Raw genomic sequence first — 15,955 nt, 5'->3', positions numbered from 1 at the left:
TCAAAACCCCCGTTTTTATTTGTAGCCTACGTGTGCCAAGACCTCATGGAACAGTTTGGCCCTACGGAAAGGGCCCCTCCCATATTGGTCAAGCTGGTGGAGTCGATCGAACGTGGAGGTGAGAGCGGCCCGTTGGTTGTTACGATCGTGGGGATGCGAGAGGGATTTTTAATTGTGTGGGAGAGATCTCGAGGGGGGAAATGGGGGGGGGGGGGTGCCACAACGTTTGAAGCAGCGCAGGGCTTGAGGGAGGGATTTTTTTGTCATGCGGCAGGCGCGTAATGGACACCTGTTAGGTCACGCTGGAGTTTTGTGCCAAACCCCCGTGGCGTGTTGAGTGAAGATTTAAAAGTTGAGTGGGGGGGCGCTCTTGCTCAATTGAATGCACAGTATAAAGGATGTGGTGTGTGTATATAAGGTGCATTGCTACGAGAATAGTGGGCGACCGATGATTCTCCACTGAAGGTGTTGAGCATCCAATGTCATGAAGAAGTTCTAACACGCCTAATAAAGAGGAGCCTAAATGTTGTTTAAAGGTAATGTTGTTGCGATAGCTAATCCGGCTGATTTTTACATGGTTGTTGTTGTTCATTAACTGCATGCTAAATTGAAATGCTCGACTGTTTTATATAAACATCTAATGAAGTTAGTTTAAACACGTAATGATGCATTTATAGTGTCTTAAAACTAAAACCAATAATATTGCAAGTGTATACTTGAACTTGTTCTGCTAGTATGATTTAAAGCGTAATTTTTTTGTACATTTAGACATCCACCAGGCACCGACATTAGAGCTTGGGTTATTTGTGTTGCATACAACAAAGTGCCAAAAGACCGTTTTAAAAGCTACATCCTACAACATTAATTAACATGTTCATTATAAACGATATATTTACATTACAAACCATAAAGCGCTTTGAGATGCGGTCGCATTTAGACGTTGTTTACAAGCAAATCTTCTTATATCGTCCGTGAACAAGTATGCACCTGTCTTTGCCATCGTCACTGACTGTCGCGTGTGTCTGTGTGTCTGTGTGTGCGCGTACGTTTTCGTCTCGCCCCCTCTATCGTTTGTCTCCCGCTTCACTCGTCTGCCCGCGCGTCAATCCCTGATGCACGGTCATCCGCGGTGGGGGGAAAAGGTCTGGACTGTGAGGGGGTCTACCGCCACCCGCTGGGCTCCCAGGGTGGCATGGAGCTCTTGCAATCCCTGCAAACCGGTGAGTGTCTCGCGTGCTCAATCGCCGCCGCCGATGTACTCGTGGAAGTTTGCTTAAGGTGCCGACGTAACGTTCGCTCAAAACTACTTGGCCAATTCTACACTTGCACTTGTGTTTGTTTTGTGTCTTGCCAGACAGCAACAACTTGAAATCTAATTTCGTTTCATTCTGGTGCCTTTTTTTAGCACGTGAAATGTTCGCGAGCACACGTCCATTTTGCGCGAGCGTATACTCTCAGCACTTGACAACGGAGATGCAGAGAATTTGACATGTTAAGCCGAGATGTCGGGAGTGTTCCACAAGATCATAATGTTCTCGAAACAGTATTATTTATAGCTCATTGATTTTGGAGGAAGGGTCATAAGATTATATAATATTGTGTCACATCATCCGTATAAAATGGTGACTGCAAACATGACAACTGCACTCAGGGAAGCGGTGTAACTTGTGTCGGTACAGACTTGCGATGTTCGTATATTATGCAGACCAGTGGCCTAGTGTGCTCTTAGTATGGGCCATGGTGCAAATAATTAAACGGAGCCCCCCTGTCCAATAAAACCCCCTCCAGCCTTTGGGCCCACAGTACAATTGCACTGCCTGCACTCAATAGCTACACCACTAACACAGAAAAAAAACGCTGTACAGAAAACGCTCCGTCAACCATAAAGCAGTGCTCATTGCCTTCAAATCCACCTTTTGAAAAACTGTTTGAGATCCATACTAGCTTGGCATTAACGGTGGTGTCCACTCACGGAAATGAAAACCGTTTTTTAAGTAGCATTTGTACCAATCTGATGGGAATTGCCAAACCAAATGTAATCACTAATGAGATAGTACATACTCAGTGTTTTTGTTAACATTACACTTAAACTAATTCTAGCATGGCCCAAATTCGATGACAATGAGAATCTGATTTCACCTTGGACTCCCAATGGTTGACCTGTCCTTAAACGAGTACCGAGTTCAGTCTGACTCGCATCCGACAGAAGCAGCCGTGTGTGGTGTTAACCAACACTCCAACACATCCCGTTGCGTTCCATGAGATTTGATGGCTGTGACGTACGCTCACATTTATCTTCGCAAAGACACCCACGCACGCGTGCATAATGTATTTGAAATGCGTCTACAACACGAACGGTAAACAAAACAAAAAATCGAAGCTGTTAACTTTGCTGAGCTTCCCATGTAAGCACTCGCACGGCGTGGGTGAGCAGTTGCGTCGTGGTTAGCGCGCTACGCAACGAACCCGGCGACCCGAGTTCGATTCCCGTTCACTGCCAACACCAGTGACGATTACCTGAACCGGTCCAGGGCCCCCCCCCTCCTGGTTGACTCGGCCTCAAATGAGTATCTGGTGCGGTGTGTAAACATCACCACTGGGGAGACAAAGGAAGCCGGGCGTGGTGTTGGTCATCCACCCCCTCGTGTCCCGTGTCGGCCTTCATGGGTGCTCGCTAACAGCACTTTCACCAACAGCCTGTTCAGGCTACACGGGGTGTCTTTGTTTTTTGTGTGAGAGCAAGTGAAGTCTACTCCCACCGCCTACAGGAGTAGAGTATTGCAAGATGTAAACAAAACTGCCTGTGGACACTGGGTTATCGGCTGCGTCTACTGAAGTTCTGGGCGCCGGATTGCTTAAAACATCTCCAGTGTAATTTCTCCGAGCCACTTTTTGATGTATGTATGTATGTTGAACTTCTTTCGTACTTTGCGTAGCCAACTGTGGTCAACACAAATCAGTGTCGAGCGAGGTTTTCACTTCAAGTGTTCTATGCAACTGTGCTTTAGGGGCTGTAGAATAGACGTGCACGTAAAAAGCTGCGTGTGGTCAGTTCCATGGTACAATAATTGAGATGCAGAACGTGCTAATTATTACAATTTCACATCACGATCAACATTTGGTGTCTTTCGATTTAAAGCTTTCGTGACTGCAGGGATTCATCTTCCTGGTTCTTTCGGTAAAGTGACGTAGAATTGAAATAATGAAATAATAAAAATAAAACATTATAAAGCATCGTGAGAACTATTTTATTATATTTAATTTTTATTATTTTATTATTTCCATTCTACGTGACTTTACCGAAAGAACCAAGATTTGGTGTCTTTTTTTAAATCCTTTATATTAAGTTCACTTGCTTGCTTGCGCGCTTACGACCGTGCAAATCTTTCGGTCGTTTTTTAACCCACTTCCCGTGATCCAATCGAGCTGACATTTTGCACACAGACTCGTTGTGCGTGACAATTTATTTTCGTGAAATTTATTTTCCAAAATTTTCCACTTTTTAGGAAAAGAAATTTCATTTAATTTAAAATACGAATGTGATAAAAATGAAACTCTTACTCAAGAAAAGCAGAAATGCATAATAAAATAAAACCGATGCCACGCATATAAAGGATTTATAGTGAAAAACTTTGTTTTTACGGGTTAATTTTTTGGAGTTTCAGCGTGGCGGGGATCGCAAGACCTGTAGTTTTGGGGGAAACTGCGGATTTAGTTCGCCCCCTCTGAGTTCTCCCATCCACGAGGGGGCGACACTGTCGATGTTTCGTGCTCGCGAGAACCTCAGCCCCGGCGTGCGGCCGTGGCACTGCCGCTGTGCAGCCGATGCCACCAGTGGGCAGCACTGGCACACAAAGCCCTTGCCACACGGCGGCGGCGGCGGTGGCATTCATCCTTTTGAATGTGGCTTTGTGCTCTTCCGTCCTGGGGCTTTGTCGCCACTGCCGTGGAAGGTGGTTGCCTCGTGTCGTGTCGCTGCTATGGAGAGAAGAAGTGTGAAATTAAAAAATTCGATTGTGTACTTTTTTTAATTAATCAGCCTCAGATTCACGTGTGCGCGTGCGTCGTTGTGTGCGCGCGTGGGGCGATCGTCACGTGCATCTTTACCCCCCCCCCAACCCATCTTACCCGAGGGGCATTACATTTAAATATGTATTCGACCAAGAAACAATGCAATAACGCAGTAAGTGAGACAAATGCCATCGCAGCGGGAAGTATAAATGTCTTCAAGGAGGATGATGATGAACACGGGGGTCAATTTTTTTCTTTGCTCACTCATTCGTAGACCACTGCTGCCCCCCCCCCATCCCCATCCCATACATGCACCTCGCCAACGCAAGACAATCCCAAGCACGCGGTCTCATCCGTGCTCCTGATTGGTCCACGGAGACTCCGCGCGCGTCCAATCGGGAGAGGCGGCGTGCTCCGCCGCGACCAATCGCGGCGAGGGAAAGGAATTCGTGGTCGCCGTGGCAACTGCAGCTGCCTCTGCCTCGTGGCCTTGAGTGGTGGGGCCCTCTTGAGCAGATGAAGCCACCCACCCACCCACCACCCACCCCACCACTTCTTTCTTTCAGCGAGAGCTGCAACGCTCTAAATAAGTGAATAAGCAAATTATTATTGAATGAAGAAATAAATTAGTAAATAATACAAATGGAGGGCGATACGTGACAGCCCCAGGATGGTGCGGAGTTGTTTTTTTATTTAAATCTACAGTAAAGGATTTCCGTAGGCGGGGGTGGGTGGTTCAAAGCATAAGTTCAAAAGCGAAGGATGGTTCCGTTAGTGTGTCTGTGTGTGTGGTGTGTGACTGTGTCTGTGTGTCTGCGCGTGTGTGCCTGCGTGAGAGCGTGTGTCTGAGTGTGAGTGTGTGTGGCTGTGAGTGTGTGTGGCTGTGAGTGTATGTGTGTGTGTGCGCATGTGTCTGTGTGCCTGTGTGCGTGCGTGTGTGCCTGTGTGCGTGTGTGTACGTGCGTGTGTGTGCCTGTGTGTGTGCGTGGGGAGCGGTGGTGTAGCGGTTAGCGCGCTGCGCTACGAACCTGGCGACCCGAGTTTGATTCCAAAATCAGTGACGATTATCTGGGCCGGTCCTGGGCCTCCCCTAAGTCGACTCGGCCTCAAATGAGTGCCTGGTGCAGTGTGTAAGCATCGCCGCTAGGGAGACAAAGGCGGCCGAGCGTGGTGCTGGCCACCCACCCCCCTCGTATGCCGTGCTGGCCTTCATAGGTGCTCGCTGACAGCACTTGCCCCAACAGTCTGTTAAGGCTATACGGGGGATCTTTGTCTTTGTGCGTTGTTTCTAAATCCGTGTGCTACAGCAAGCCACCGCAAGACAGGACAAACCAAATGCCGCCACAAACGTCACGTGTTTATTGCTCAACATTTTTTGTGGTCAAAATGCTATAATTCACGTGTATTAAAGACCCCTTATTAAATGAGCCTTTGGTTTTTTAAACACATGTTCGTGTAGCATACAGTGCACACGTGGAATATTCGGGTGTAAATTATAGCACGAAAAAGAAGGCCGTGGTGCCGGAATCAAACGGAGCAATGTGGATGTTGTGTTCCTCCTCTGTAGGACGATTGACATTGATTTAAACTAAACTCAACCTGATTTGAAGCTTTCGTGACTGCGGGAATTACTCTTTGGTTCTTTCGGTAAAGTCACGTAGAACGAAAACTAAATAAATATTTATTTTACGCAGAAATAAAATAAATATTTTTTTTAAATATTTATTTCCTTTCTAGTTATTTATTTGCTTTCTACGTGACTTTACTCAAAGAACCAAAGAGTAAACTAAACCTATAAACTATTTTTTTTACCAGGTGAGGCACACTGGGATATACAGCTCTTTTTCAGAAGTGACCTGGCCACAAATGAAAGCTCAACGAATCGAATTTGCTCAATGTGGAAATTTATAGCAGCCAAATATTCTAAAGGTGTGCGTCTTCATGTCGAGGGAAACCCTGGAGGAAGCGGAGAAATATCCACGTGATCAAGGGGAGAGCAAACACGCAAACTCCACACACACAGGCATCAGGGTCGATATCGAACCCACGACCTCCTCCGTACCAGGCGAGGTAGTTAACATCTCACCACCGCGGCACCCCATTTACCACCGAGTCCTGTAGCCTGAGCAGGCGGTGCAGATTTCGATGATGGCAGTCACATTGATGATTATGACGTTAACCTTGGTTTAGAGTTAGAACTCGTGATTAGCGGTGCTGCTGCTGCTGCTCTACCAGGCCAAACTTGTTTCCGGCCAGTTAATGCAGTGTTCATCAAGCGGGTGAATCGTATGCTGCTGCTGAGTTCATGTCAAATTATTTTCTGTGCAGGTAGACCCATATAAAGGTCGTTATATTTATTGAATTCAATACAATTTGGATTTATATGGCATCTAAATGCAACTGCATCTCAAGACTTTGTTTTTTGACGTGTGCATGATGGCGAACGAGGAGACGATTATGTAATAGGCAGTGGAGAAAAGTAAGATCTTCGACTTGGACATTGAGTGGACAGCAAGGATGGTTTGGTTGGAGGGAGTTCCAGACAATGGGGGCAGCAGAGCAGAAGGAGTATCCTCTCACAATAGCAAAAGTTCCACACGTTACAAATGTAACCAACGATCACCACCGTCTTGTGAACCCGAGTCACTCGCATTGGCGCCCCCGCGCAGGCCTCAAACCGCGTGCAGGCCTCGACAGGTCAGATCCCCGTGCGAGGTAAACCTTTGGCAAAGCACGGGAAAGAGAGAGCGCCGGGACGACACCTCGGCATTAATCCCCTTTACCTTCTCTCGCCATTCTCGCAGCGAGAGGGGTGGTCGGCTATGGTGCACATTTGTGGCCTTCTGTTTTCCCGAGGGAGATGTCGAGCGAGCCAGGTGGACACGCTGGGCTGGCGCTCACTCTCACGTTTCTGGAAACCGTTTGCTGTTACGCTCAAACCCCCCCCCCCCCACCTCCCCATTGTGGCGTTATTAATGCCGCATCTAATTTTGCGTGATTTAAAAAGAATAGAGTCGAGAGTTTACATGACGTGTTACATGTCTTGGGTTTTATTATTCCCCTTGAATGGCTCGCGCTCAGTTACTCTGCCATGTGATGGTGGAAGATTTTATTTCCGGCTGCGTTGAGAGCAACTGGGCGCTGGGACTCGCCTGTTACGCCCTGCCGGGATGAGAATAATTTTTTTCTTTTCTTGGCGGGGTCCACAATTTCCATTGGGCCATGTCCATACAGCACGTTGCGTAAGCATGAAATGCGCCACACCAAAATGACACAAGAGGAAGGAAGTGGTCGGACCTTGTTAAAAAATTGGACCAGCAAAAACGCTTACCATGTGGTGGTAGTAAATGAAATCTTTGACTTGGACTTGGCCACCGTACCACTCTGCTTGGCAGTCACAACGACCGTAAAAAAAAAAACGAAATAGAGTAGCATCCTGAGCCGTGTACGCATATTTATTTTAAAAAAATTGGTTCGCAGAGAAAACGTTTATTTGTTATTACCTAGAAGTGATTGCCTAATAAAAAGTTTGCCAGAGAATTGCCACACAAGAGTTGTAAAATAAATACGTTATGAATACTTCATTTCAGTAATTAGTTTATTTAAACATTGATTCCTGCGTGGGCAATAAATAGAACGCTACCGAGGCCTGCGCCGAACTCTCGCCGTCCCTCATTGTCTGGGTTTATGCTTTTTGGTCAATGGATTTGGTTTAGTGCACCATCTGATGGGCGATCACCGGGAATCCGCAGCGATTGCGTTTACCGCACATTGTCCATAGCGCCCGGTCGAAGTTCATTGCTGCTTAAAGTGTCATTATGAATGCGATGGAGTCTGATGTGGAATTGATCACTGCCGAAGCCTGAGTGGTATGGCTGTTGCTTTTTTTTCTCCACACCCCTCCCCACCCTGTCCTCCTTGATCCTTCCTCTTTCTGCTCTGACCTCGGCTAAGCTAATAACCCAGGTCGCTAGGGATGGCTGTGGCTGATAACCCAATCCCACAGGTCCCCATGGGGGATCTGGAAGGTCAGCTTCGCCGCATATAGGCCGAACCCAAAGTCTCGCACACGGTCAGATGCCCTCTTGGCTAATAGGAACGCTGGCAGTGACCCTTTGACCTGGGATTTTCCTTGGACAGCCTGAGATTCGCCGTTATCCTTTAATGTAATTTGGCTGCTTCCCCATACCCTTTGTAATGGCATCTCTTAAATCTACTTGGAATCGATCAGCTTTTTAATAACTCATTAAGGGAAACACTAGATACTGCATTCTATTTAAGGTGGGAGTAAAATTGGGAACGTGATAAAGCAGCAGGCCTTTCATTTAAACCAATTATGTGGAATAGCACCTGTGATGCTTGGTGTTAGTATTCCTTTGTTTGTGTGCACTGGTTAGAGAAGGAAGCCTTGCTTGACAGCCTAGCGGGGTGGGGTATGCCTCCAGTGCCGTCTTCTTTCAGTATGGACCGTACCAGGAGATCAACAGGGCCATGTCCGAGGAATTTTGACGACGCCTGTTGCAATCACGAGTAGTAAGAAGGATCGGCAGGTGGATACGTCGACCGGGGCGACCACGCGAAAGTTACCATCTTGTACCCTGCCTGCAGCGTGACCTGCATAGACACGTCACTTGAATAACGACGAACCGAACATGTTGCATTTTTTTTCTTTTTTGAAAGCGAGTAATCCCAGAACGATCCTGTCCCGACGTGTGCCCTTATCGGTATTGGCCCCTGAGGCCTCACTTGAGCAGACACCCCGAGTCGACCATGGTGCTTGCCTGCGAACGGCGCTCACGTGACAGAGCCCCGAATGTCTCTCGCTCGTTGAGGCTTTGTCTGAACAATGTCTGTGCTCTTTTGCGCGCACATCCTCACACACACACGGCAGCCAGTCTGTGCTCAACTGAGGCTGCGCCCGCATCGCCTGTGCGCAGATTTTAATCTCTGAGATCATAGTTCCTTGCCCTTTAGAGGAGGACCACCGGAAAGTGCTTCACAAAATCGTATGCAACCCGCCATGTGTAGTCCCACGCACAAATTAATACCTAACACTATTAATAGTCCGTGCAAAGTGGATGTTGGGAATATATCTCAAAGAGAAAGGAGAAGGAATTAATAGGTTAGAGCCTTGACATAGGTTATTCGTGGACTCTAATGCCAGAGAGACTGGAGTTAGATGGGTTTGATCACGTGTTGAGAAGAGACAAAACCAATTGAAATTAGAAGGGCATTGGAGATTATAGCACAAAGGTTGTCGCGAAGGTGCAGTGGGTACTTGTTTAAGGTTAAGTCAACTTGAGGGGGGGGGTGGCCAGGGTTGGTTCAGTCGGATATCGCTCGCCACTGATGTTACCCATGGCCAGGAATTGAACTCTGATCACACGTACGCACAAAGGCATTGCGTGCTGACGTGGGGGCGGGCGGGGGCGGGCGATTGCAGTGCCAGCAGTCGGTCATGACCCAGAGAAGAGGAGGAGGGGGAGGATGAATGGTTCTCTGAGCGGGCGGAGGAGTGCTGATATTCCTGGCCAGACCTGCGCTGTCGTAGGCTGGCTGATCTATGGGCCCAAGATGACTGTGCCCGGGGCCTTGGTGGCCCTGATAAGACTGACCGGGTCAGCGGTGATAATTCCCACCACCACCTTTCAGCCGTGCGGTGCGTGCGTGAAAAGCAGGCTTAAACGAATAGCCATAAAATTGGTAATCGAATTTTAAAAAGCCTCTGATGTCCGCCCGAGAGAGTGCCGAATTACTCATGCTTACCCTTATTGGGTTTGTATCGATTCTTTCTTTTTGTCGCATAAGGGTGCCATAAAAAGTCTCCAAATGTAGGAATGGTCTCAAGTAAATTAGCAATTAAAAAAATATTATTTTTCATAATGATATGCTGGCTAACAATCTGTTTTATTCCTGTAAATATGAGATTGCAAACTTTTTCGAGAAAGAACGCCCCATTTGTGGTGGTATTATAATAACCGTTTGGTGGTAATTTTGACAAGTTAATTATGGTGGACATATTAGCTTTTTTATTTGTTTTGATTTGCATTTATTTACATTCCTCGCCTATGACAGAACAGGCACATTTACATCCCACTGCTACCATTCACAGGTTTTTGCGATTTTTATTTGAATTTGTAAAAAATGCGTAGGTGGGTGTGGATTTTTCTTTCCATTGCCGCACTTAACAGCCCCACCGCAACTTGCGTCCTCGTACCGTTTACGTCACGAAAGAAAACCGCAGAAACAAATATTCATTGCGCGTGCCTGTTATCCTTAAAACCCAGTGTGTGTCTTTATTTTTTATATCTATATATTTTTTTATTTCTGGAAGCACATGGGCACTTTTGTGCTGGGATTGGTGGATAAGGAACAGGCGAGCTTTGCAGGGTTATTTCAGTTCGCTCTGGCTCTGTGCCAGGCATGGCAGTTGCCGCTGCACTGCCGAACGCTGGGAGCCGGGGATTACAATGTCTGGATTATGCCTGAGGAATCCCTGAATGTTCTTTAATGAGTCACCGCCAATTCGTGCAGCACTCCATCATGCACAGCGCTGCTTTTTTTGGACCATTCTTTAATCCCAAATTCTACGGCCATTACCTTTTTTTATCTCCTTTGTTGTACTGGGTGGCTGTGGGCATACCTGTGCATTGGTGTAAGAGGTGTGTACTGTCCTCTTACATTTTTTTATTTATCTCTTTACAGCACTTGGCCAGTCTAGCACAGTCACATGTTTTTTACGGGACGATTTTTGGCTTGTAGTCGCCTCCCATCTCCCCATTACTTTTGCATGCCGCTCGGCCGCATGCACAATTTATCAGCGTGATGTTATGGAAGCTGAGGCTCATTAGGGCCTCCGAGGGCCATACGGGCCACATGTTCCTGGACTCTCGACCGCGCCGCTTTCAAAAATAATTGTGGGCCAAATGTTTGGAGGAACAAAGCACACGTGGTCTTGTTTCACAGTTTGGTGCGCGTGTACGGTCGCGTGGGAGCATGCGACTGTTTACTTGAAATGCCAGAATTTGTCAAAGGAGCGGCAAATAATTTATAACAGTTTTATGTTGGCTATGCAACTGCATAAAATCAAATATTTCTTACTGACAGCTGAGAATTGTGGGGTATATTGTTTGAATTTAAAATTTGTCAAAAATACCACAATAAAAAAACACGTGCCGAGCGGTTATAGAGTAATCTGTGTGAATATTAGAGTGCAGTGCCTTGAAGACTGCGATTGCAAGAAGCAAAGTATGTTTTACAAATTAATAATGGACTTAATGCATGCCAGAAAAAAATCAATAAAATAACTGTTACAGCGTGTCGTATATAAATGGTTACGATGCAGTCCAACCACCATCTATAAAATTGTCACCATGATTGAGTCTGTAGCACGAATGTCATGCTCAAATTTAAATAATTAAAATGGCAATTATTCATCTCCGGCACCAAATGCGAAGAAAGAAAGAAAAAACCCAAGCCTTTGGTTACCGTGAGTGGCAAGGACATTGTGTGAATAGGGGAGAGAGTTCTGTTGCCGAGCAGGATTGCAATTCCTGTCCTTCGAGCGGACGAAAATGGCTTGGGGAGGAGATGCCTGGGCTAACTTTGGGCGCCCTAATGAAACTCAATCACAAGGGGTCGGACAGTTCGAGCAACACGGCATCCACGTACAAAAAAAAAACACATTTAATCTACATGATAAGAGTTTGAGTTTGGTAAAACGGGTGCTAGTTAAGGGGAGCGGTAATTCAAAGCGCTCCGGTAGACTGTAGTGTTGGCGTAGTAACGAGTTTTTTTTTTGTTATAAATTGCGCAAACTCACCTGCACGTTGCAGTGCGAAATGGCACAATGGGTATACTGTGGCGGTTATCGGTGATAACGGGCTGGATGTGGGACGGGGAAGATATTATAAATGAATGCATTGAGCATCGGCACACGGTCGTAGTCTCACGTTGCCCTCAAGAATACGCCCGTTCACCCCGCACTTTTAATTATACATAGTCTTTTAATAAATAATTAAGCCGCCCGCTGCCAAGATATTTCAGGCAGCTTAACCTGCCCCCCCCCCCCCCATCAATCCCCTCTTGTACCTGTGCTCAGGTGTCGTGTGAGGTTCTGCAAAAAGAGAAAAAAAAACCTTCTTAACTCTTTCCCTTTAATCGCGAAGTGGCGCAACATAGCAAAGGGAATGGACGGGGTGGGGGGAATTAGTCGAGTCAGTTGATATGGTAGCCAAGGCCTGGGTAATTCATACGCGAGGGCAACGCTGAAGCAGAGTAGCGCTGCGGTGTGTTTTCGAGTCGCAAGTACATGCGTGTGTAGAACTTCTTTCACACCGTACATAGAACAACCATGCTAATCGGAGGTGCTGGGGAAGGGCAACAAACTAAACACAAATAGCAGTTCCTAAATAAATGAGTTTTTAGCACCGTGTGTTGTTCAGTTTAAGAAGAAGCTTCTGGCTTATACAGCAAAGCGTCAGGCATCATGATGAACAACGCCAAAGGTACAGCCCAAAAACAGTCAAAACGTGATGTAACTTCCAAGTGATTTTGCTCGTAACGTAACTTCCGAACGCGATTACAACAGATACAAATTGAAAATAAGCAATTCTCAAGCATTGCGAGCGATGCGTAAAGATCAATTCAATCAATTCGATTACATAATCAATTCTACAATAAACTCCCATTTTTCCGCGCTAGTCCTCCTGATCAGCATGCCCTCCTCCTCGTGTCTCTGTGCATGCGACACGGTCACACGTAGGCGCTTTATACATTCAAATTGTGAAGCATTAACGGAAATTAACTGGACACGGCACTTGCTATTTATTGAACAGCTAAATCCAGATTATCAATTGATTTTCTTAAAAGCGGAGCAGGAGCCCATTAAGGAGTCCGTTATCGCCACCTGTCCCAAATGAAACGCAGGAGATAGCAAGGCACGCCTTTTCCGTTACATGTTTTGTGATCTCCGTGAATTACGTGGCAAAAGTTTGATAGCGGAGGTCAAGGATAACATGACTGTGATGCCACATTCCTGCTCTTCCTGTTGAAGGCATGTGCATTGGGAGTGTTGCGGATGCTGGTTTTTTTTTAGTTTAGAAACATACTCGCAGGTATTCCCATGGCGGGAAGGCAAGAAGTAGGCCCTGCCGTTATTGGCCAGGGTTGGCGTGAGTTTGCGAGACCTGCTAGGCCACAGGATCCGATGGAAGGCCCAAGGAAAATAACCGCGTGCCAAAACGGCAGGGAATTTCATTTCCGTTGGGGTGAACAGCATTTCTTTAGAAAAAAATTAATCTGGTTAACGCGTTTATATTCATTTTATTTTCACTTGTACCGTATTTTAGAAATTGTTCTTATACTTATCAATCATCGTCACATACATTATCTTGTAAGTGTTTCGAGGCTACTGAATGCAAAACTGTGTGCGAGTGTAGATTTTTTAGATATACTTAAAATTATTCGTGCCGTTTTTATACAGTTATAATGGCTTGCAACAAAAACACAACAGCCAAAAGAGATATTGAACTACAAGCCTCTTCCTCCCGCCTGTATCAATGAACATGGGAGGATCACCCGAGTCAAACTTCGTGAATTCGCAGTATCAAGGCGCAGGCCGGCAGAGAGAAGTGCTTGCTCGGGCAGCTCATTGTGAGGCCCGTGACCTTGATCTCCATCGCGACCATGACGTTGTCTCTCCTTGCGCTTTGTCGGCCTCTCAGACCTGAGTGCGGTGGACGTGGACCAGCTGGATGTGAACGCCGTGGGCGACGCACTGAAGTGCTACCTGCAGGAGCTGCCCAACCCACTTGTGCCCACCTCCGTCAGCGACGTCATCTTCAATACGACAGGTCGGTCCGCCCGTTATTCGTGATGTATGCAAATCTCCGCGGGCACGGGACAGGGACCATCGTGATACTTATCTCTCCCCTAGGATCCGTCACCCACAATTCACTTCCATCTGTGCATCCGGAACAGGGTACAAAGGAGGGTTCAACCACCTCGTCAATAATTTCAAAATGAATATTATTTAATTGTTTTATGATTCTACTTTTGCATCCCATTGTCTATCTACTGCTGTATGCAGTAAAAGCAGCGTACAGTACCATTGTTATTCTTTAAATGGGCAAATGTAACAATGGTGATTTGTCTCCACAATGTTACTGCTGCCTCCACCAGCAAACTATTCTGAATCCAAGAATGTAACAATAATAATGTATGGTTTTTTGTCAATCCACTGCTGGATGAAGGTGTTTTCATACCGTGTATGTGATCAGCATTTTTGATGATACCTCACGAAGCCAGTCGGTACAACGTTGTGAAGGGTTGTGCCCATGACCAGCTTGGATACCATTGGCTGTGGATTTTAACCGTGGCCTAGAACTCCAGTGCTGCCAGTATTGGCACGAATACACTCACAGATGACATCTTCTCCGTGTTTTTTCGAGTTACTTTATCTCTTTCTTCATGAGCCAGTATTTTGTTTTCAGGGCCGAAACTCAACCCGTGCCTCAATACCCGATACCATTTTGTTATCTATCCCTACTATCATTTTATTATTTTTCTGACATCCGCCACCGCTTGGCAGCACACGGTGAAAGTGATGCACAGCATCTGGTGCTGCCGTGCCGTGGCTAGTACTGACGAGTCACATGATGCGCAGGGGCTGCAGTCGGTGCCAACTATACAGCTGATATCAGAGAAGCAGAAACTTTGGCTTGTTCTCGGCACAAACAAAAGTAAAGGTGTAGCCATGCAATTGTTTGCTCGTGCCTATGTTCACGGAAGGCCTTGGAAAGAAGGAACTCCAAAGACACCCTCCCGAGGGTATTCAGAAAACTCTTCCGCACTGGCCAAAATGTCTTAGCTGGCCATGATGTAAGTTTATTTAAAAACGCGCAACTCTTATAACCTGAGGTTATCATGACTTTATTAGCACGGTCGGCTGCGTACGGTGACAAAGAAGTTGAGCATACACACGTAACAACTATATAGCTCAAGCTCGATGAAGTCGTTCCTGCCGGAGTTGTGGCTCATGGCAGGCACCGGGTCCATCCATTGCCGTGGCGTTTGTGTGATCATTTTCGTTGCCGCTCGTCACTACAGTCGCCAAGGCGGTAACACGATCGCGACTGCACGTTGAAAATAATAAAAGCAACCGCCGTGATGCTCAGCACATTCCTTGTGAGTTATTACGACTCTATAATAACCAAAAGCCTATGACCAATTCACCCGGAATTCGCCCGCTGTCATCCAGGTCTTGGATTCGAAGCACTGTTGAGCCTGAGTAGTGCTTCGGTGGATAAGCGCTGTACAGAAAACAGATGTTACAGGCTGCAGGGATGCAGGGAACAAAAGGCGCAATGCAAGCAAAATCCAGACTTCTTCACTCCCACATCTGTACTCTTCCTAATTACTGGCTAGAGTGGTGAAACATGGTCAATTAACCCCACACGGCCCGCGTGGCATGGGGAGGGCCCTCATTCAGCAGTGGATTGACAAACGGGTCAATACAAATACGTGCACTTAATTTTTGCAAGTACATGAACTGAAAAATTAAGTGTCTCTTTTTTGTATTGTCACGTGTGCTCTCTAAAGCCATAGTGACCCAAAGTCCCCCCGAGTAGTCGATTCATTCCACAACTTTGTTGCGATGTACATTTTCTTTTCAAAGGAGTCGCCTTAACGCGTGACGGTTTACGTGTTGCTGGAAAATTGTCTACCCCGGCAGCTGGCAAAGGTTGCGTGCCTTTTTGACACAATTTAGCGAATCAGAAATGTGGGGCTATCTTATAAGCTAGAGGAGAAGCTGGCATGTGAGAGGAGAGAGAGAGCCCCCCTTCTCCTGATACCCCCCCGGCGCCAATCGCCACGTGGCCGAAAACTCGGCTTCAATTCCATGGGGGACGAAGCCAAAATCTCACCGTTAATTATTCATCGG

General features: G+C 46.5%; 1 protein-coding gene across 3 annotated transcripts in view; it reads left to right on the top strand.

Annotated features, from left to right (window-relative positions):
* LOC133352049 (phosphatidylinositol 3-kinase regulatory subunit gamma-like) overlaps positions 1 to 15,955 on the top strand; it is a 149,752-nt gene that overhangs the window by 69,755 nt on the left and 64,042 nt on the right. For all 3 annotated transcript variants that reach the window (XM_061567769.1, XM_061567767.1, XM_061567768.1), the window contains exons 3-5: positions 26 to 118; positions 1,143 to 1,220; positions 13,737 to 13,865. In XM_061567769.1, coding sequence (XP_061423753.1) covers positions 26 to 118; positions 1,143 to 1,220; positions 13,737 to 13,865 — 300 coding nt within the window. The remainder of the gene's footprint in view (positions 1 to 25; positions 119 to 1,142; positions 1,221 to 13,736; positions 13,866 to 15,955) is intronic.

The sequence above is a fragment of the Lethenteron reissneri genome, chromosome 39, assembly GCF_015708825.2.
Source record: "Lethenteron reissneri isolate LAM-NWPU_2019-01 chromosome 39, ASM1570882v1, whole genome shotgun sequence".
Taxonomy (NCBI): Eukaryota; Metazoa; Chordata; class Hyperoartia; order Petromyzontiformes; family Petromyzontidae; genus Lethenteron; species Lethenteron reissneri.
This window is presented reverse-complemented; position numbering and strand designations above follow the sequence as displayed.